This window comes from Protopterus annectens, chromosome 2.part2 (genome assembly GCF_019279795.1).
Source record: "Protopterus annectens isolate FY-2018-M chromosome 2.part2, PAN1.0, whole genome shotgun sequence".
Taxonomy (NCBI): Eukaryota; Metazoa; Chordata; order Ceratodontiformes; family Protopteridae; genus Protopterus; species Protopterus annectens.
Window position 1 is genome coordinate 924,551,275 of NC_056730.1, and position 21,550 is coordinate 924,572,824.

At 37.7% G+C, this 21,550-nt stretch overlaps 1 protein-coding gene across 1 annotated transcript in view; it reads left to right on the top strand.

Annotated features, from left to right (window-relative positions):
- RASGRF2 (Ras protein specific guanine nucleotide releasing factor 2) overlaps nucleotides 1–21,550 on the top strand; it is a 1,933,635-nt gene that overhangs the window by 1,200,115 nt on the left and 711,970 nt on the right. The window contains exon 15 of the mRNA XM_044064238.1: nucleotides 4,711–5,099. Coding sequence (XP_043920173.1) covers nucleotides 4,711–5,099 — 389 coding nt within the window. The remainder of the gene's footprint in view (nucleotides 1–4,710; nucleotides 5,100–21,550) is intronic.

Below are 21,550 nucleotides of genomic sequence, written 5' to 3' on the forward strand. Positions count from 1 at the left end.
TTCCTGTCATCTGACTATCAGTTCCCAGGCTCACAACCATTGTTTTTAGCATCTACCTTCGAAAACACATAGACCTTAGATCTTTTGGCAAATAGTGGAAGTCGTAAAATAATTTACATTCCTCCACATTTAAAGACAATACAAAAAACATGTAGTTCTAAACATTATGTCTCCTGTTGCACTGAAACTGAAAGATAATATCTCTTTTATTACGTGGTTGTAAAATAATTTAATTTCAACTATTTTTCCTGATGTTTTGCAAGTTAACCTCCTATGTGCCAGTTCCCATTGTTAAACATATACATTTACACAATTACACTAGTTTATATGCATTTCTATTCTTTTCCAGTAGGGTACACTGTGGATACATCTTTAAGCTGAGTACTCTATAACATATCTCTTCAGCACACGTCTGTACAAACCATCTTATATGACATACAGTTCTAATACATTTGTAACACAAGCATATGTCATGTTGATATTCCCAAATGACACGTAATCATTTATAAAATTCCAGACAACTCTCCCTCTGTCACACTTCTATATAAATCATATTAATATTCACAAATGTTATATAATTATTTACAAAATTCCAGATAGGTAGGCTGACGATATTTCTTTTTGTGACAAAATGCACACACACACACACACGCACACACATGCACACACAAACTTTCACACATACATGTACACACACACACACACATACTACATACACATCACACTTTAATATTTCTGCCCTTTAAAAATTAACACTTGAATAAGAATTATACAGATCTTAATATGTCAACATTACTGTGAATAGAAGTAAAAAAAAGAAGTTGCACAAGCTATCCATGATTTACAAATCTTGAAATCTAAAAGCATAAGAAAAACATCTGCAATATATTTATAAGGCAAAGAACGTGATTTCCATAGCTAACAAAATATATCATGATTTTGATAGTTACTGATCTACTGATATCTTTCCAGTCTTTTGTTAAACACCAGTAAAGTAATGGACTAAATGATATACATTTGAGTTTCTGACTTTTCCTTAAGAAAATACATGTTAAATCAAATCCAGCTTTCCAAGGTTATAAGAGCAATATTTAAAATCTGTTCCTATTTTTGTGCCATAGTCCTCCCCATTATTTTAGCCTTTCTTCTTATTCCTTGCCCTAAGAGGTTCATACACATTCCCAATATGTGCATACACACACACACACACGCACACACACACACACACACACACACACACACACACACACACACACACACACAAGTAAACGCACTCATACACAGTAAGAAGATTGAACATGAAATGCTGAACGTTCTTCTTGTTTGACTGCAGGCACTATGGCCAAAACTGTAAAAGAGAACGCCAATGCATTCCACAGTCAAAACAGTTCATTGATTTCTACTATTTTTTTTAGTTATGTATATTTTTTTGTTATTAATGTTTCCCCAGCAATCCATTTTTTCTTTATGTTTTCATTTATAAATGCAACAAGTGCATTTGTAAATGACAATTTGCAAAAAAACAAAAAAAAAAAACAAAGCAAAATAAATAAAATAAATATAAAGGATCATTGGGCAGCACTGTGTGATGTCACATAGCTATGCGGATGGTCCACAAGGTGCCAAAATGAATGAAGGAGCTGGAAAAACCTGCGGCAGCTGTATGGGGGCCCTAATTTATGGAGAGATAGTCAGGGGTTCTCTGCGGCCGCAGGTTTGGTGGGTGCCTAACATGGACTATGGGAATGCTGTCTGTAAAACTTCTACAGCATCTTCCATATTTTGTTGGAGTATCCCAAGTGCCAGTACACCTAGGCTTAGACTCACTTTTTTCAAGAGTGATGGGGTTACCTTGCACTATCCACATGGGCATGTGTGGAGCACACATGTTGCCCACAGCCTGCACCAGCTGTCTGTCTAGGCAGTATCTGTCAATGATTTCTGATATGAGAGTTGGCTATGTCTTGCTGGCTGCCTTCTAGGATGCACAGCCAGATCCTCCTCTGTTGCTTGCAGTACCACAGACTGTTGCAGTTCATTCAGTGCAGGTATCACTTTTTTCTTTTTTGGTTTTGTTATGGATTATATAGAATTCTATGGGGATAACTTCTGTTCCTTGCATTTCAGTACAGCATTCCCTGAGGATTTTGGAAACAGGGTTAACATTGCAGTTTGCTGCATTTAAGTTGCATTGGACATGCAGTGATGTGTTTTGGAATCTAGTAGGTTTCCATATAATCCATAATTATCCTATGCTGAATACTTAATAACTCAAAACTACTTGTGGTGTCCCTTCTGAAACCATGTCAGCAGCTGGTACAGTGCTTTCATTGGTTAACTACACTGTCCAAAAATATCTTTTGGAATCTGGCCTAGGATATTGATGGTGTTCATATTTTAGTTCCGTGAATCCACAGGATATTTTTAAAGTTACTTTACAGCTAGAAATCCACAAAATATTCTCTTTTATTATGAATATGTGACCACAGCAATGAAAATGGAATGTATCTACAGGTATATATATATATATATATATATATATATATATATATATATATATATATATATATACAAAAAATCTTGGGACATAGTCTTTAAAATACATCTTATTGCGCCACAAGTTTTCTTGTTAATGTTGCATCACATTTTTTGGATCCTAGAAAAGTTAAGTGACAAGCCAATATATTAAATGAAGCTGCATTTTGTCTTAAAACAATTGTTTGTATTTTGTTTTCCTTTCAAGATTTCTCCGTGTTGCCACAAAACTCCGTTCCCTTAATCTGAAAGCCCTATGTTTTTTTCTAGAATATTATGTCTGTATGCTTTGTCTAGTTATGTTTTGGTTTGTCAGTGACAAATATGGATAGTGAATTATTTTAATATCTTACAGGTATCTGAAGGGTTACATCTTCTTTATGTTTGTTAAAGTGTTTCATAACTGTTCTTTGCCTTGATCCAGTGTTTTGTTCATACAACGTAGTTTTAATTTGAAATCTGATAGTAAGCTAAATGTTAGCGTAAAGCAACTTCTCTTGCTTTTGTTGATTTGGCCAATGTATTCAGATATTATAAAATATTGTCAAGGGTGAAGCATTTGGTTAAAGTTGTAACCCGTTTGTAACTACTGGGTCAGTGGAGTGGCTTTCCTTGAGAAGTGAAACCATAATAGCCTGATGCAAGGTGCTAAGAATGTAACCATTTTTACTGCTGTGTTAAGAAGGTACCTAGGAGAATATACCAGGCTATTTCTAACTGCAGTTTTGCCTGGCCTATAGGGCAATCTCCCACCCTGCCCTAATGGACATGCTGCACATCTGCAAGTCAAATGGCACAAGAGTCACTCACTCACTCTAGGGATTTCATCCTAATGACATTGACAGAACATGCTGGAGAGACAGATATGTCTCCCCGAGACTGACACTTCTCTGGAATAGACTTCCTTTTAAACAGTAAAACAGAGCTCCTCACTGACCCTGTTTAAATACAACCTAGATAATTGGATGGGAGACTACAAATTTGCCCCTGGGGTGGCACCCATGTCCCTCCTGGACAGGGGTAGCCGGTGTTGATCACAGATTCACTCTGTTCATAAATTCATTACGCAAACTACCCAAAAATAACAAATGGGGTTACTTAGGATTAACATGACTAGGCTTTTAAAGGCTCTAGGGCTACTAGACTAGTAACCTCCTATGAACCTGCTAGCCTAGTAACCTCCTATGAACCTATGCACAAATTAGACATCCTGGTATCTCATCAAGTCTCATAGAAATTGTGTTTCTGGTTTTATTAAGGTAGAGACAATTATTTCAGATGCATTTTTAGCTACAATCATGTTGTAGGGAGGAAGAGTGGATAGAGTTCCCTTTGCATCCTAATTTTTTTTAAATCCGTATGTTATCTCCATTAGGGCAATACTCACTTGTTCTAAGACGCTAAGTTCTTCCCTTCATTGTTATAGTAGGCATTACTCATTCTGGTGTAAAATTTTTACCTCAAATTAAATATTTTTTCCTTTGATCGTTTCAGTGAGTTTTTGGATATAGTTAATCATCACTTTGTTGAACTGGGATACCATTGTGAGGATACATTTCATTTGTTATTCCACTTAAAGCAGTAGAAGTTTTAGTAGAGAGAAGAAACTTGAAAGGAAACATGAACGTTCACATTTAGATGGAAAGTGGATTGACTCAGAAGGATACAATACCTATATGAAAAGCAGTTTACAGGGGACCGAATAGGAGAAGATGTGTTAGAAAGAATATACAGTGCTACAAGCTCCAGCATTAGATAGGATAAGTCACATTGGGTAGACTACAAAATCTTTTCCATACTTCAACATGTTTGTGGATGATGCTATCATAAAAAAGTGGAAATATTTACTAAAAATTGCAGTAGTCAGCATTCGTTACAAAGGAAAGAAAATGTATTTTACATGCTTCAATTTAAGGCTTCCTTTTTTACTGTCCATCTTTTCTGATTTTGTAATTATCTTTTTCATTGTTTAAAAAATCATTCAGCAAGGACAACACAAATAATTCTCTGTTTGAAATGCTATATTTGAATTCTTTGAGTGTTATTAGCCATTCTTAGCTTAGTATTATGGTAGATTGTATTATAATTTGGCACAAAATATTTTATGTTTGAAAAAATCTAAGTGAAAGCTATAGACATTTCATTTGTTATCAGAATGTATTATTTTATTCCTAGGTCTCTGGAACTATTTTTTGCTACTAGCCAAAACAACAGAGGAGACCACCCAAATGATGGAAAATCTCCACGCCTCTGTCGCAAATTTTCTTCTCCACCACCTCTATCCATCTCTAGGACATCATCACCAGTCCGCACTAGAAAACTTTCACTGAGTTCTCCTGTGAACTCTAAGATTGTAGCTCTTGATCTCTCCACTTCTTCTTCTGCCAGTAGCCCTTCATCATCCTTCAGCTCCGTAACCTCCCCTCCACCTACCAACAACAAACAACCGTTAGACCTGAGCAAAAGCCTGTCATCTCCTGAACAGAGTCCTGGGCCTTTGGAGGAAAATTCTGAAAATCCTCGCATTGATCTGTGTAATAAAGTAAAAAGAAGCTTCCAGAAAGGTACAGTGTTGTGTAGCTATGGTCAGATGAAGAGTGTGGGTTTACCATTGCTGTATTTTCATTTAATTCAAAAAGTGTTGTATCTTCATTTAATACAAAAAAGTGAAAAACTGTATTAATGTGTTATCCATTCAGTGCACAGTTTCAATGTAAATTGACTGACTAAAAATTAAAGTAGTTAGGGAAAGAATAAAGAAACTATGGACTATAATTTTAAACAAATAACTTGTTGCAAAACAAGATTGCCTCAAGGGCGACAACAGAAAATTCAAATGCACTCTTCCTTGTTGGGTGTTTAATTGATTTTTAACCGAAGGAGACATCATTAGGAAGAGATGCATAGTGTTTCCTCACAAGTCTTTTAACTGACACTTACACTACTGCTGAGTATAATAATTAAATTGCCATTAGCAGGGAAACAAAAGTAAAGACTGAAAGCTGAGTATCTGTTTGCAAAATATTTACTGTCACAGGTGTAATCTGACATATTTCCACTTGTGCTGAATTTTGACTTGCACAAGATATGTCATAATGTTAATCAAAATGCATGTTCTTACACAGCTAATTCTTTCCTCAGGTTATTTTAGTTAGTCAAAGAATACACAGCTGGGTGATGCAAAAAGTACCTCATAAAAATGCATGCTAAATGACTGATTGTTTTTAAATGGTTTCAGTATCATTCTTCAGTGGATACCTGAAAGGCAGTGTTTATTTTTGACATCCTGCAGTAGAAGCTTTCAGCAATTATAAAGTGTTTACTGCAGAGAAGACTTAGCAGAAAGTTATCTTACTGTGACAGAATTACATTTTCTGAATTAAATTCAGAAAAAGGATAGTTGTAGTATTTGTTGTTTTAAATATGTTACATTGTAAAGAAAATTGTTGTTTATACTGGATCAAATGATAAGTTGATTAGTAGATTTCTTTTATAATTACAATGACATTTATATTAGCTAACCATGCAAGTCACTTAGCGTCAACTAAGTTTGATAATTCTTGCAGTACTTAATGCACTTGCTTGATTAATACCGATAGAATATGAAAAAAGAAGTATAATTCTGCCTTTTTAACAGAGATGGAATATGTGAATGGAAGTATAATTCTGTCTTCCTACCTTTTATCTACCTTTCACAGTCCTACAGCTGAAAGTCAAGTCTAATGAGCACATGTTTTTACTCCTAATTAAAATCTAGGATATGGTCATGTAGGAAAACTACCGGGAATAGGATTTATAAAAAGTTGCCCCCATTTCAAATGGCTTGCACTGGGGACAAGCCCAATGATGGCTTAATATGATTCTTAAAAGAAACATTAACCCGCCGTAAGGCTTGTTGTGTAATTAGCATAATAAAACTAACTACTATACCTGATTATTGCACAGCTGTAGCAATTGTCATCTACTTCTTCAGCACTGCATGCCAGAATTTTGTGCACAGCAGCAAAAGACTGCAGATGACAAGACCAAGAGCTGATAACACACATCTGCTGCACCTGCCTTATGCAGGTTTCTATAGCTGTCATCTGCTTTTTTCCCAGTTTTCTTTCATCAGTAAAAAATACCTTTGTACATCATCTGGTTCAACCAGCACCATTAACAGCTGTCTGCCTATGTGGAGACATACCATACTTGAAGCTGCAAATGGTGAAGAAGCCATGGCTTGGCGTGTATTAATGAGAGCTCCTGTTAGAGCCTTGTTTATAAATACTAGCATTACTTTTAGTAGTACTGTGATATTCAGTGCTGAGGACCATTCTGCATGTTGGAACTCAGGAACATGAGTGCTGAGAAACAAGCAGGAGACCTGTACACATATGCTGTGACAATAGTGAGGGTGCAGAGACGAAATGCAATGGATGTAAAAATGAATGTTCTTGTGAATTGGAAATTACTCTCATCTTATGAATCTTTGTTCCACTGAGTCAGGCAATATCACTCAGGACCAATGCTAGCATCTTTGGGGGCCCCCGACAAGTTTCAAGTTGGGGGCCCTATCTAGGAGAATATAAAAAGTGTTACCAGGTTGCCGTCACACCACCTTCCCTATCAAGCTCATCCAGTACCAATCGCTATAGTGTTACTACATTCAAACCATTAAGAATTTGAAGTGCCAGGCTACACACATAGATTCCCACTCAAAAGACAGACACCTACACAAGATAAAGACAGCATTATAGCAGGACTGAAATGAGGCACACAAGACAGACAGCTAGACAGACTCTTGCACACAAGGCAGACACCCACACATGATTATAACAGTACTACAGCAAGACTGAACACCCACACAGACTCCTATACACAGGACAGAGGCACCCACTCACACAGGACAGAGATGCACCACACCAGGACAAAACTACTGCAAGAATGAATAGAGACCCACACAAGATGAAGGCAGCACTACTGCATTAGAGAACTGAGGCACCACATACAGATTCTCAAACAAAAGATGATGACAGCACTTTGACAAGATTGAAACACGAGCAGCATTAGATACACTGACCCTGTCATGCAAGACTGATAGTTACTGACACACAGAACAGTCAAACTGTAGAGGCACATGAGACAACCATGGGACAGACATAGAAAGGACTACAGGCTTACAAAACAATACATGGAATAACAGAGCCTGTGGAAGACAAACTCAAACCCAAAGAAACACAAGTAATACATGAGAAATTAATGGAGATTACTGAACCCAAGGCAGACAGACTCAAACCTAAAGAAACACACAAGAGATTCAGGAAAAAGCCATGGGGATTACTGAGTCTGAGGTAGACAGACCCAGGCCCAAAGAAACACAGAAGAGAAAGCCATGGGGATTTCTGAGCCTGAGGCAGACAGACACGAACCCAAAGACAAACAGGTGAAATCAAGACCACCAGAGTGTCATTTATCTTCAGTGTGTACTTAGTGGGTCTATATTAAGTTATAAAATCCTGATAACATCAAACACCACAACACCGACACACAAAGCCTGAACCGCAAATACATTGAACCCCCCTAAACAGCGAATTTTCAAATCTCGAACTGTCATAGTTGGCCATCACCACCGTTCGCTACATACTACATACCCAAACATAATAAATAAAACACATACATACACACACCAAACCCTACTTCTAACACTACACTAAACCTTACATACATTACTATCTGTGCACTTACCTTAACCCACGCCCTAACCCTAAGGTCCGTAACTATCGCACACTTACCCTACAGACATATACCCAAACAAAACAAATAATCCACACACATACAGTTAACAAAACCCTACTTCTAACTCTACACTAAACCTTACATACATTATCCATCTATGTACTTACCTTAACCCGCACCCTAACCCTAAGGTCCGTAACTATCACACACTTACCTTACGGAGCTATACCGCAGACGACCATCACACTTTGACATATTATGTTTTGCCGTTTTGTACATTCACTGTTACCGTAGTTCGCGCTTTACGTGTTTGTCTTCTGGTGTTCGATATTACTGGGATTCGATAACATAATATAGACCCATACTTAGTTCCTCAGCTTTTCTGATTGCTGCCACTTGTAGTGCCATGAGCAATTTGTTCTTCCTGTGCTTCTGTCCTAGCCTCATGATGAGTCCTGCCACTCCTAGCTGTCCTGGCCGTATGAAGAGTCCTGCCACTCGCAACTGTCCTGGCCTCACGACAGTCCTTCTGCTCCCAACTGTCATGACCTCATGATGAGTCCTGCCACTCCCAACTATCCTAGCCTTATGACGAGTCCTGCCACTCACAAGTATCCTGGCCTTACAATGAGTTCTGCTCTCCCAACTGTCTTGGTCTCACAATGAGTCCTGCTGTTCCCAACTGTCCTGGCCTCACAACAAGTCCTGCTGCTCCTAGCTGCCTTTGCCTCAACAAATCCTGCTAATTTCATCCTCCTTGTACTACTTGGTCCTACCTGCTGGAGTAGTAATCAAAAATCAGAGTACACAGCATACTAGACAAGCCAAGCTAAGGTGCTACCTGAAATTTACTGCTATACAGCATTATTAAAGATTACTGGAAAGGAAATATAACCACAAACCTAGAGTTTTACTGGGATCTTACGAATTTTCTTCTGGACAAAGTCTTCAGTGAGGTTGCCATGTGATAAACCTTGTCCCACTTCATGCTCATTTGAGAGCACAGCTAAGCCTGAAAGTCTCTCTTGACTCATTGATGAATTTAGCTATCTCTTTATAAGTTTCAGTTTAGAAAAGCTATGTTCTGCAGTAGCCACTGTAACAGGTACAGTCAAATAAATGTGCAGTGAAACTTAAGTATTTATATAGATGTCCTGCAAGTGGTTGTGAATGAGGAAATTTAACACAGTCAGTGGTGATGATTCATTATCAATCATTCAAGAAAGGCCATTCAGTTTGTGTCCAAGGTCAGAATCATCAGTGTCACAGTAGCCGCTTATACGGTGAGCCAGTGATGCTTTTTGAGCCTTGCACTGCTGGATCAATGTGTCTTCCACAACTTCACTCAAGTCTTAAATATTTGATAAAAATCCAAAGGCCTTAACACGCTCTGAAATCTGCTCAAACCAGTCAGTAATTGATTGTATTGTTGTGTACAGCAGCACATTGAAGAGCTCTACACATGCAGTAGGTATCGAGTATCCAAATGTTGATATCAGAAACATCGATTATCCAAATGCAGCCTTCCAAAGTTTTTGGGTAGGAAAAATCATAAAGTCTGAATATGTAAACTTTTGACGTATTCACTTGTGTGTGTTTTTGAGCTTGTAGCCTGGTCTTGTGTGAAAAATATTCTTTATTGTCCACTGGAATCAATGAATGGTCGAAAAGCATGCAGGAAAAACAAAATTTTTGCAGTTTATTTATCTGATTCAATGTGTGTTTGATTATCCAAACTATCCTAGGTTGTAGTTAGTTCGGATAATCGACTCTCTACTGTAGTTTTACCATTGGATCCTGTACAGTCTCCTTCTCTACTTCATAGTCAAAGATGCACTTTACAAAAAAACACTTGGCCAGTGAATGAAACAGCGGACAAAAATAACCAAAATAAAATTTAATAAAACACTCAAGCGCCTCGGCTATAGGCTTCTTGGAGTATATACATACAACAAAAAAACACACTTCCTAAATACATAGCTTAATTAAATCAATTAACTAACTAACTAGTCAAACTAGTTAAATTGCAAAAATGCTTTCCAGTTATATCCTCTGTTCATGCCCCTAGGGTTCAAACTTCAAAATAAAAACTGTTACTTTAAAATGTAATTTATCTTTTAAATCAGTTTCATAATTTAGAACAATTTGTTCCAAAATGCATGCTCTTAACTCAGACAATTCCCCCCATGAACTGAGTTAAAATAAAAAGCTACAGGATTATCCAAATTCTTATTTTTAATATCTCTAATATGCTCTTGCAGCCTTAACTTAAACATTCTTTTAGTTTCACCTATATAGAAAAGGCTGCACGAAGAAATCACATACACTACCCTCTTCATAGTACAAGTAAAAAGACCAGAAGGGGAAAAATTTACTCCATTAATTTTCTTAAAAGACTCTAACACATACCTACATATAGAGCACTTACCACACGGAATAGTGCCACATAAATTTCTCTCTATATAAATATTCTCACTAGGGGGTTTGAATATATTATGTACAATCATATATTTGATGTTTCTTCCCTTTTATATGATATCAAAGGATATATATATATATATATATATATATATATATATATATATATATATATATATATATATATATATATACACATACAAATTTCTAACACTATTTTAGCCTTTAAAAAGAAAAGCCCAATAATATTTAATTATATTAACCACTTCTTGACTAAAAATATTATAACTTGTAACAAAATAGACTTTCTTATCCCCACTATTTACTATCTGACCCCCCCCCCCCCATGGTAACTATTCCTATTTATTTGTCTATATTCTTGATCCTGTGGGAATAACAGTTTCTTTAATGACTGGATTATCAAAATTTCATCATATCCTCTTTGTTTAAAAACTATACAAGTCTGTACTAATTCATGTTGTAAAATTTCTGAGTCACTACATAACCTACTAACTCTTAATAACTCATTAAGTGGTAAAGCATAAAGTATATTTAAGGGGTGGCAACTGTTAGTATCAAGAAAATGGGTGACATCATTAAATTTTCTGTGGATTTTAGTATTCACCTTCCTAGCACTAATATCTAATACTAGATCCAAAAATGTAACACTCTTTCCTACTTGTAGCCCATCATAATGCAGGCCAAACCCGTTGTTATCCAATTATCTAACAAAATAATCTACCACGTTTTCCCCTGTTTTACACAGGAAAATCAAATCATCAATAAATCTGGCATAAAAAACTACGTTATTAACAAAAAAATCTATACGATATGAAAATTAAAATTCAAACAAACCCATAACAAGGTCAGCATACATGGGTGCAAAAGATGCACCCATGGATGTACCTTGAAACTGATGGTAAATACAATGATTAAATTAAAAATATATATTATTAAACAAAAATGTAATAATTCAATAACATAATGACTCATAGGGCTAGAGCCTAAGAAAAACTGCACAGCTTCTAAACCCACATTATGTGGAAAAGTGGTATAGAGACTGTTTACATCAATAACAACCCAAACATAGCTTCTTTCACATTTTACCGACTCAATTTTGTTTATAAAATCAAATGAATCCTGAATATATAAATCTAATTTCATTACATAATTCACAAGATAAAAATGCAACAATTTTCCTATACCATGTAGAAAATACTTATCTGCTGGTACTATTGGATGACTGGGAGGCAGCTCCATACTCTTATGAATCTTGGGCAAACAAAATCTAGCTAAAGAGCTACCATCCATTTGAAACTTATCAGGTTTTCTAAGACAACCCAGTCTATAGCCATTATATAATAGTTCTTTAAAAATTTCCATTGCTCTATAATATTTAGTCTTATTTACAACCTTATAAACATTCTCATCTGATAAATGGTCCATACACATCCTAAGGTATTGCGTATGATGAAGTATAACTATTTTTTACCCTTATCAGCAGGTTTTATGACAATATCACATCTCTTACTCAAATTTAGTAATGCTTTCCAATCATTTGTACTAAGGTTATACTGAATTGTATCCAGCAGCTGTAGCACCAAAGATCCTTTATTTAAATGTAGTATAAACTACATGTAAAAAAAAGTATAAATCAAATGTAGTATAAACTACATATAAAAATGAGTATAAATCAAACTGATTTTGGCAAAATTAAGAATGCCTTCATCAGTGTAAAGAAAACAAGTGCAATACTCATTTATACAGTACACATATAGAGTCACATGATAAATAGTCATAGGTGCTCGTTAAGACCGGGGGAAATAATCCACCAGGTTGATGACCCACTTTTTTTCTTTTCTGTTCAGTATGTCATGCATGCCCATTTTGTTTGATGTATGTGCAGTAATTTTGTCAATGATAATGAAATTAAATGAAGCACTTGGATGTACCAAAGTATGCTTGTAAAGTGCATTAGTTGATTTGTGGTGTCTGATCTCACTAAAATGTTCACCCATTCTAAATTTAACCGAATGGATGGTTTGTCCCACATAAAAGGATGAACAGTGACATGTAGCAAGATACACAACCCAATCAGACTGGCAGTTGGCAAAAAAAACTATATCAAAAACCTTACTGGTATTTTTACTGCTGAAAGAGGTGGATTTAATGAGTTTGGTACAGAAGGAACAATGCCCACAAGGGAAACAACCAACTAATCTATCACCTAAAAAGGCCACAGAACCATCTTCCATGGAGCGATCCCTCACAGGCAAACCAGACTGTTGGCTATTCAGTTGTGAAGTACCAGCCAAATCCTCATGAAGTATACGTGGTAACTGCTGCAAAGAATCACTGGCCATGTATATATGTCTTGTGTGAAAAATATTCTTTATTGTCCACTGGAATCACTGAATGGTTGAAAAGCATGCAGGAAAAACAAGATTTTTGTAGTTTTTTGTATCTGGTTCAATGTATGCTTGATTATCCGAACTGTCCTAGGTTTCAGTTAGTTCGGATAATCGACTCTCTACTGTAGTTTTACCATTGGATCCTGTACAGTCTCATCCTCTCCTTCATAGTCAAAGATGCACTTTACTTTCCTCTGCCTCTTTTCCTAAACTGTGGTGCCAACATCCAGTTCTTCTGCTATCTTGGAGGCTTCACCCATGGCATGTTGAAATCCTGTCTCTATGTAATTCTTCAGCAAGTCCATAGTTGATGCCAGCACTTTGACACATGTAGAAATATCAACTGATGGACTCTGAAAAACTTTGCTTGCACGATTTATCTCTGTCAGCACATCATACCAAGCCATTAAACCTACAATGAATTGATATGACATACGTTCTGAGCACAGTCCTCTTGCTTGGTGATGTGTTGCGGCATCACTTGTACATAAAGCTTCACCTATCTCTTGTAATGCTTCCACGACTCTCTTCAACTGAAATCGTTCTGCATTCCCAGTGAGTTTCATACAGTGGCTTCACAGTGATGTTTATGTGTTGTTTCAAGATCTGCCATTGGCTCATTGATGCTGAACAGAGTGCATAAATGTTCTGCAGACATCCAAAGAAAGACACTGCATGTAGTGATGAATGTGCTTTATCACTAACTATAAGATTTAAATTATGGCAGGCAAATGGCACATAAAAAGCCCTTGAATTTATCTACTTTATCTGGGCCTGCACTCCAGTTCATTTCCCTTTCATGTTGCTGCCATTGTCGTATCCTTGTCCTCGGTAGTCATTAATGTCCAGTTGATGATTTTGCAAGAGTCTACAGAAGTGCTTCTGTATGTCCGGCACCAGTTGTATCATTCACAGGCACAAATCCCAGAAAGTGTTCCACAACTGTGGCTGCAGTCCTTGAAATATCCACATACCTAACTACTACAGTTATTTGCTTTTGATTGCTGATGTGTGTGGCATGCAATCAAGAATCACGGAAAAGTACCTAGCATCTTTCAACTTCCCTATAATGGTCTTTAAAGTAGAATTTGCAATCAGCTGGATAATTTCTATATGTATGCCCTTCCCAAGATAATTATCCATTGCTTCTTTATTCCAATTATGTCGCAAATATTCAGCCATGATGGAATCAAAGTGTGACAAAAGCTGCACTTGGCCTAAGAAATTGCCATTGCCATAGGTGTACAGGGAATCACTCATACTACAGAATGTCACGGTCTGTTCTGCCAGGTATTGTACAGTAGTTATAATGCATTCTGACACACCACGCCAGTGAGTTCTCTTTTTCAAGCACTGCTTGTCTCCTATCATCCATTATCTGTCTACACTTTATTGTCCAGCTCCTTCCACTTAAGCATGCATGATGCATGGTCTGGTGCTTGGTCGGCTGTGTAAAGTTTTGGACATCCCTCTCCATGCTCTGTAACCACCTGAACTGAGAAGATGGTTAGAATGTCCAAATAATTTTCATGCAAAGCAAAACCGTGCATCTTTGGATACTGAATATATCAACCAAGTGAGTTTTGCTCTCTCCCCATTAGGCAGCATATGGAAACAGTTCTTCAATGTAAATCTTCTTTTCTGTTCATTGACTGGGAACTGTGGCAACACCACTTGCACAGGTCCATGCTCAATGGCAGCTACCCTAAACTCATCCCTTATTAAGTCTGACCATGTTCCTAGATCCTCGAATGACACACCTGACAGTCCCTGCCAGTAACAGGCCACATCCCTTGTCACTACAGAAGTATGGGCTCCTTCTGCATCAAACTCTAGTGGTCCAGGCAGCACTCCTAAAGTTGAATCTACATTTGCTGACATAATGGTAGCAGCTGTAGGTTCACAGGAGGTAGACCGTGGTGCAGCCACAACAGAGTGGTCACTTTCTATGGTAAGGATACTGGGCTCACAGTGGGCAGGCTGTAATGCAAAACCACAGTGTTGTCCTGACGGTGGACTTTTTGCTGAATCGTCCCTCTCTGATGACCCACAGAAAAATTTCTTAATGAAACCCTGTCTCTTCACATCCTTATTCTACTGCTGCTAAAGCTTTCTTTTTGCTGCTCTTGACAAATATGTATGCTTCATCTCTAACTGGGAATGGAAGTAAAGCAGACTTACTACATATGCAGACACAGGATCCTTTTGTAATAATGTTTGTAAAAAGCACTACACTTCAGGTACATGATACAACACTTTCTTTGACCTACCTGGGACTGCATAATGTCAAATGAAAGTTTGACAAGGTTAGCATTCTGAACATTCTGAGGATTATGTTTTCCAGATTACACAGAAACAACTCCTATGACAATAGTGGAAAGTTACCCATCAGATTTACTTAAATGGGCCCACTAAGGCAAACCGTCAAGTTTAAGATGCCCATTGCCACAATATGTAAAATACAAACTCCAAGCTAGCCAACCCATGTAAGCAATGTGTCTTAACTGTAAGTGCAAGCATACATCTACAACCTTCCCTTAACACACTACCTGTGACACTTGCCCTCCTTTGCTTAAAAATACAATCACTAACTATAAGTCACTATTGTGCACTAGTCTCCAAGCATCCTCTACTGGCTTGCACTACTACTCCTACAAACTGTTATAATAAAAGGAAATAACACCAAACATGTGGTCTGTAACCAGATAGCACTACATCTGATATGAAAAATGGCATTTACAAAATGTAAATTCTCATATCAAATGACTTTTATATCTCAATGGCACACATGATGATAGCAGTGTTAAGGCCTGAGAACTGCAAAAAAAAAAAATGCAATCAGGTTAGGTAGAAAACCTGAAGCTGCCACACCAAGTCACCTAAGAGCTACACAATCCATGGTGCAATGCACATCCAACAAGTGACCAGCTGATTCCATCTTGCACTGTAGGCAGAAAAACTGAAGCAAAACAAAGACCAGTAGGCAAAATAACTGCAGTACGGGAATATAAACTAGGAAAAATGGATTAGGTTCCAAAAAGTCATGTTAGTATGACTGCAGGCACAAAAGAATGGGTGACCAATACTGAACACTGTGCAAAAGGACAAGCTGTACAAGAAGCACAACCGAAATGTATTACAGCATATCTATAGACATCTGTTACTGTTATACCACAGGCTGAAAACCTGCTGAGTAACAGTGACCAGTAGGCAAAAAGAACTGTAATATAGGCACCAGTGAAGTGTATTACAGAATACATATCGCATAATGACTTCCATTGACATCAGTTACTGTTGTACTGCAGACAGAAAGACTGAAGAATGACTGACCGGTAGGCAAATAATTAATGAGAAAGGCCCAAATTACAGTTTTAAGTTAAATACCAAACACTGAGAGGGAACCTCAGCTTTTTGTACACAATTCTCTTCCTTTTATCCCCCCAAACATGTGAAGAGGCCCAAAAAGAATTAAAGCATGGCTATTACAAGCTTTCTGGAGCAGGTGACGGAAGTCTGAAAAAAACAAATGGAAAATCACAAGTTTTAAGGGGAGCACACCAAACTATGATGCAAGAAAAATGTTATTGACCAAAAAAACAAGACATTTCCAAAAACTATTCCCACTATAATCACAAACCAGCCAAAATCCAGGAATGCAGAGTCACAGTGACAGGCACTGCATAACATGTACAACATTTTCATATACCTAGCCACTACCTCTCAATCTCTTGGCACACAATTCTGAACAAACTAAAGTCATTGGTCGAACAAAGGAGTAAAATCAGGGATTTGCTAGAAAACATAACAGAAGTGCCAAGCAAATATCTGGCGACACACATTCTCACCCCCCCCCCCCACACACACACACACACCTCTTAGCACAACAACTCTGGACAAAAGCATAAAGCTAGGGAATGTTCCATGCATTATATCAAGGATATGAAGTCCATTTTTCTAGTAGCTTTAGTCCTCAACATTGTGCTACGTAATCATTTTGTGAGCTGGCTACAGACCAAAAATATCAAGCAAACATTCTACAATTCTCCCAGCCCCTAATCCCCGACCTGTCATTAAAATAATTCTAGCAGACAAAGCCAAAAATAATTGCAGAACAAACCCGTAAAATCAGGGGCAGTTTAAAACATTGCTATGATAAACTTGGAAAGATACTAGAATGGCAAGGTTTGCATTAGCACTCATTATTACAGTACATTTTGTAGAATTCTTTCAGCCCCCCCCCCCCCAATGTCTCAGCAAAATAATTCTAGACAAAGTAAACAAACTAAAAAAATGTGACAAAGGTGTAACATTAGAGATTTAAAACAATGTATTTATTATGCTAGAACAGATTATGCAGGTGCATGCATTGAATGAACCGACATTTTTGATGAGGAACAGACTAAAATTATCAGGCAAACATCTGAACATTGTGCAGCATTATAGCATTATAGCAGCCCTATCTCTCTCCTAACCTATGAGCTTAACAAGTCTAGACAAAACCAAAAATAACCGCAGAACAAAGGCAGAACTAAGGGATAGTTTTAAACATTGCTATAATAAATCTGCATGAAGCAAAACCACCACAAGACTAAGGCATTACATTAGGGATTTAAAATACTAGGCTTATGAAGTGATACCGATGCTAGAATACGATATTGCAGTAGCATGTGTTGTTTGATCCCACCTGTTTGTTGAAGAACAGACCAAAAATACTAAACATCTGGACATTGTGCAACATTCTCACAGGCCCTACCAACCTCCTAACCTCTCAGCATAATTCCAGACACAGCCAGAAAATAACTGCAGAACAAAGGCATAGCATCAGTGATAGTTGAAACATTGCTATGATAAACTTAGAAAGAGATTAGAACAGGGTTTCATTAGCATTCATTAAAGTATCAGTACATTCTGCAGAATTCTCACAGCTGCAGCTAATCCTCTGCTCCCTCTTCATGATTGTAGACTGAACTGCTGCTTGCTTCCCATCCATACAGACCAGACCAGTTCAGCCATTTTAAATTGCCCTTAAAAGGACAGCTTTTCAGATCTTTTGGAAATTGCCCTTACAGGCATGGCCGGCCTTAGGCATAGGCCAACTAGGCGGCCGCCTAGGCCGCTGCTGTAGCAGGGGCGCTTTTCCAGTATTTATTTGGTGTAGGTAGACCAGGTTGGGGGCACCTGGATGGTGAGGGGGGGCGCTGTGGAGCCCTTTTGCCTAGGGCACCAGCTGACCTAAGGCCACTGCTGCTTACAGGGGCTGTTGAAAAACCTTGGCTTGCCCTACGATCACAAATGGAAAGCTTGAATCTGCTGTCTGTGCTCTGTCCTCATGCTGGTAAAACAGAATGCCGATCTGCCACTAAAAAAAGCAAAGCAAACACCTCTCTTGAAAAACAAGAAGAGAAGTAGCGCTTGCTACACATACATGTGCTGTTTTAAAGGCAGTTGACACAGGAAGTGCTTTGCAAGGACTGGTCCGGTCCTTGCTTCATCACTTCCATGTTAAAAAAAAAAGACAACTTACTTCCCTGGATGCTGCAGCCAGTCTGAGTGAACCCTTGCTTCACTGACAGGCAAGTTAAAAAAAAAAGAAAAGAAAAAAGTTTGAGATTGCACAGTGATGTCACATAGTCATGAGGATGTTCACAAGGTGCCAAGCAATGAACAGAGGAGACAGATAAACCCACGGTTGTTGTATGTGGTCCCTTGTTCACGGGGAAACAATTAGGGTCTTCCTGCTGCCTGGGGTTCAGTTGGTGCCTAATGCTGGCTATGACATCACTCAGTGTGCACTTGGTTCTGCAAGCAAAATCACAGTCCTGTTGTAACCCTCTGTTTCCGTGAAGTGGACATTTATCACCCTTTTTGTATTTAAACATGGCCAATATCTTAGGTTTTGCTGTGAATCAGTGGCTTCCACAATGCTGACACTCCAAAATGAACTAAAACTAATTCCTGGAACTCAGAAGGGTGAAAAAATTTACTTTAAGCATATTTTTTAAGCCTCCCCCTTCAAACTTATATATACCAACTCCTGAATCACACAAACTTGGAGAAGCAAGAAATCTATCCAGAAAAGTGAATCACTGTCAGAGCATACTTAGGAATCACGCCAGCAATGTTTTCCTGTGGAGAACAGCATTTGTCCTTCTGTTCTTGGCATCTTTTTCATCAGTGTGTGGACACTGGAAGAATTTCATCTCATCCACCTGAAGAGAAGCCTGAGTGCATGCTATAACAATAGCTCAAGTGTGATCCTTTTGGCTTAAAGCTTTTTATAAGGTCATAGGTTCATAGGTTCATAGAAGGTTTTCTGGGTGAGTTACTGACAGTCACAAGAACCTGGACACATTTTTAGAATGGTGAAGAAGAAAATACTATGTCTGCAGACACGCCCACTCCCCAAATACGGTAATCAAGTGAAAGTAATAGGAAACTTATATATTCATTGACCGAGTACAACTTCTTTGGCTCTGATGAAGTCCTACTGATTTTTATCAAACAAAAAGTCCTTAACCACTTGGTATGGATTGTTTTTATGTTGGATTTTTTTTATGGAATAAAGGCATGGGTGTGGTGACATTTGTCTGGTTGGTTCCTGCTGATGTAATCCTCTGTTTCCGTGAAGTGGATGTGGTTATATTTTACTACATACTTGCCCAGGTATTTTTGTTTCATTGTAAGGCATTAGAGGGGCAGCTGCAGCATTTGGGTGGGTATGATAAGTCACAAGTCTACTCATTTTGCATATTTATAGGCCTGCAGTGTGTGCTTTTGTGAAGAGGAGTTGTATTCAGACATTTACAATCCCCAGTTGCCATTATGTCTTTCCATGAAAGACAAGCATTGTCATTTGTTTCACTGCCTATTGTGCCTAATCTATTAATTATTTTCGAAAACTTCTGAATTCCTTCACAATCAGTAACACATTTTCTTTCAGGTTTTAGATTCTTCCTGGGTCTCTTTAGTCTAACTGGTATGGGTTATTTCAGCTGTCCAAAGTGATTCAACATTTTACTGCAACTTCCCCTTTATGTGTTTGCCTTTTTTGTCCTTATGCATGCATGCATCCATTCATATTATCTGTCCATCTATCTATATAGCTACCGTCTATCTCTGTCTCTCTCTCTAATCTGTCAATTTTGTTATATTTTCCTGAATGTCTATTTGCTACTCTGAGTTACCTTGTTTTCTTTTGTTGTAACTCCTGTAGAATTCAGGACTGATCTACATTTGTTATTCATATTTATGTGCTTGAATATAGTCTCACCACCTCTAGAACATTATCTTATTTTTTATCATTTGTTTTAGTTTATTCGTTTGTTTTTCAGGAAGACTTGTTGTTTTAGCAAAGGCACTACTGGTTATAGTAGAGTACAGACTTCAGAGATGTCATTAATCATCATTTACTTTTTTCCTCACTAAATAAGTAAATGTTCTTAATGTTATCTATTTATTTATGTATGTATTATTTGTTAGTTGAGGTTCAGTCTTCCTCCAGATGGACTATTTTCGGGCACAGTCGATGATAAGTACAAAAAAATGAATCATAGATTGCCTGATTGTATTCATTCTAAAATGCGGCATTAGCTTCTGTCAGTAACCTATTAATCCAGTGGAAAGTATCTGACTGTTGCAGTGTTATTGATTTTAGAGCTAAACAAACCATTTAGTGTTGAAAATGATAACATGGTGGCCACTTCATACTCTTCTGTCTCACAGGCTGATCCTTTAATGCAGATGAACATAACGATGACACAGAAGTCAGCCATAAATTGTCTGACAGTAACAGGACCTGCACTTTATTGTCTCTGCTCTAGAGTCAATACTGATGTAAGCATGTACAATAATTTTAAATGATAGGATGCTTTATTTCTTATAAATGAATGTAAACTGTCACTACAGTACTGTGGACAGGATTCAGGAAAAGAAGCAATACAGATGCTGAGGCAAAATAGTGCTGTTAAATTAGAGTAATACAGCCAGAGTAACAGGGTATGCAGTGTGAGCTACATTATGTGACCTACAGAATAAAGTAGTAGTTAGTTGGCTGGTGGAAAGAGGGCAGGTTGTACAAACAACTGGACAGTGCAATGGTAGGTCATGTGACCTTATGGGCACAGTAGTGTGCATGCGTGTGGTATGCTCTTAATGTACAGCTGACAGTCCATATAAGGGCTACACAGAAATGTCCATCCTAGGTTTGTATTATAAATGGGAAATAAATAGTTGTTTAGAACATGCAGGAAAAAGGAATGAGCATGCAGAGGAATGCACAGAAATTCAAGAGGAAAGGAAGAATTGTGTCAGGAGGGGCAAAAAGAGTATATGTTGCTGTTGGACTGGTATTCAGTTTTATATTTTTTTAGGAAGGGGAGGGGGCATGCTAGCATGGAGAGGGTGTGAGTAGAAAGGAGTGTATAAGGATGGCAGCAAGGTCAAACAAACCAACACAAAGACTGACAAGG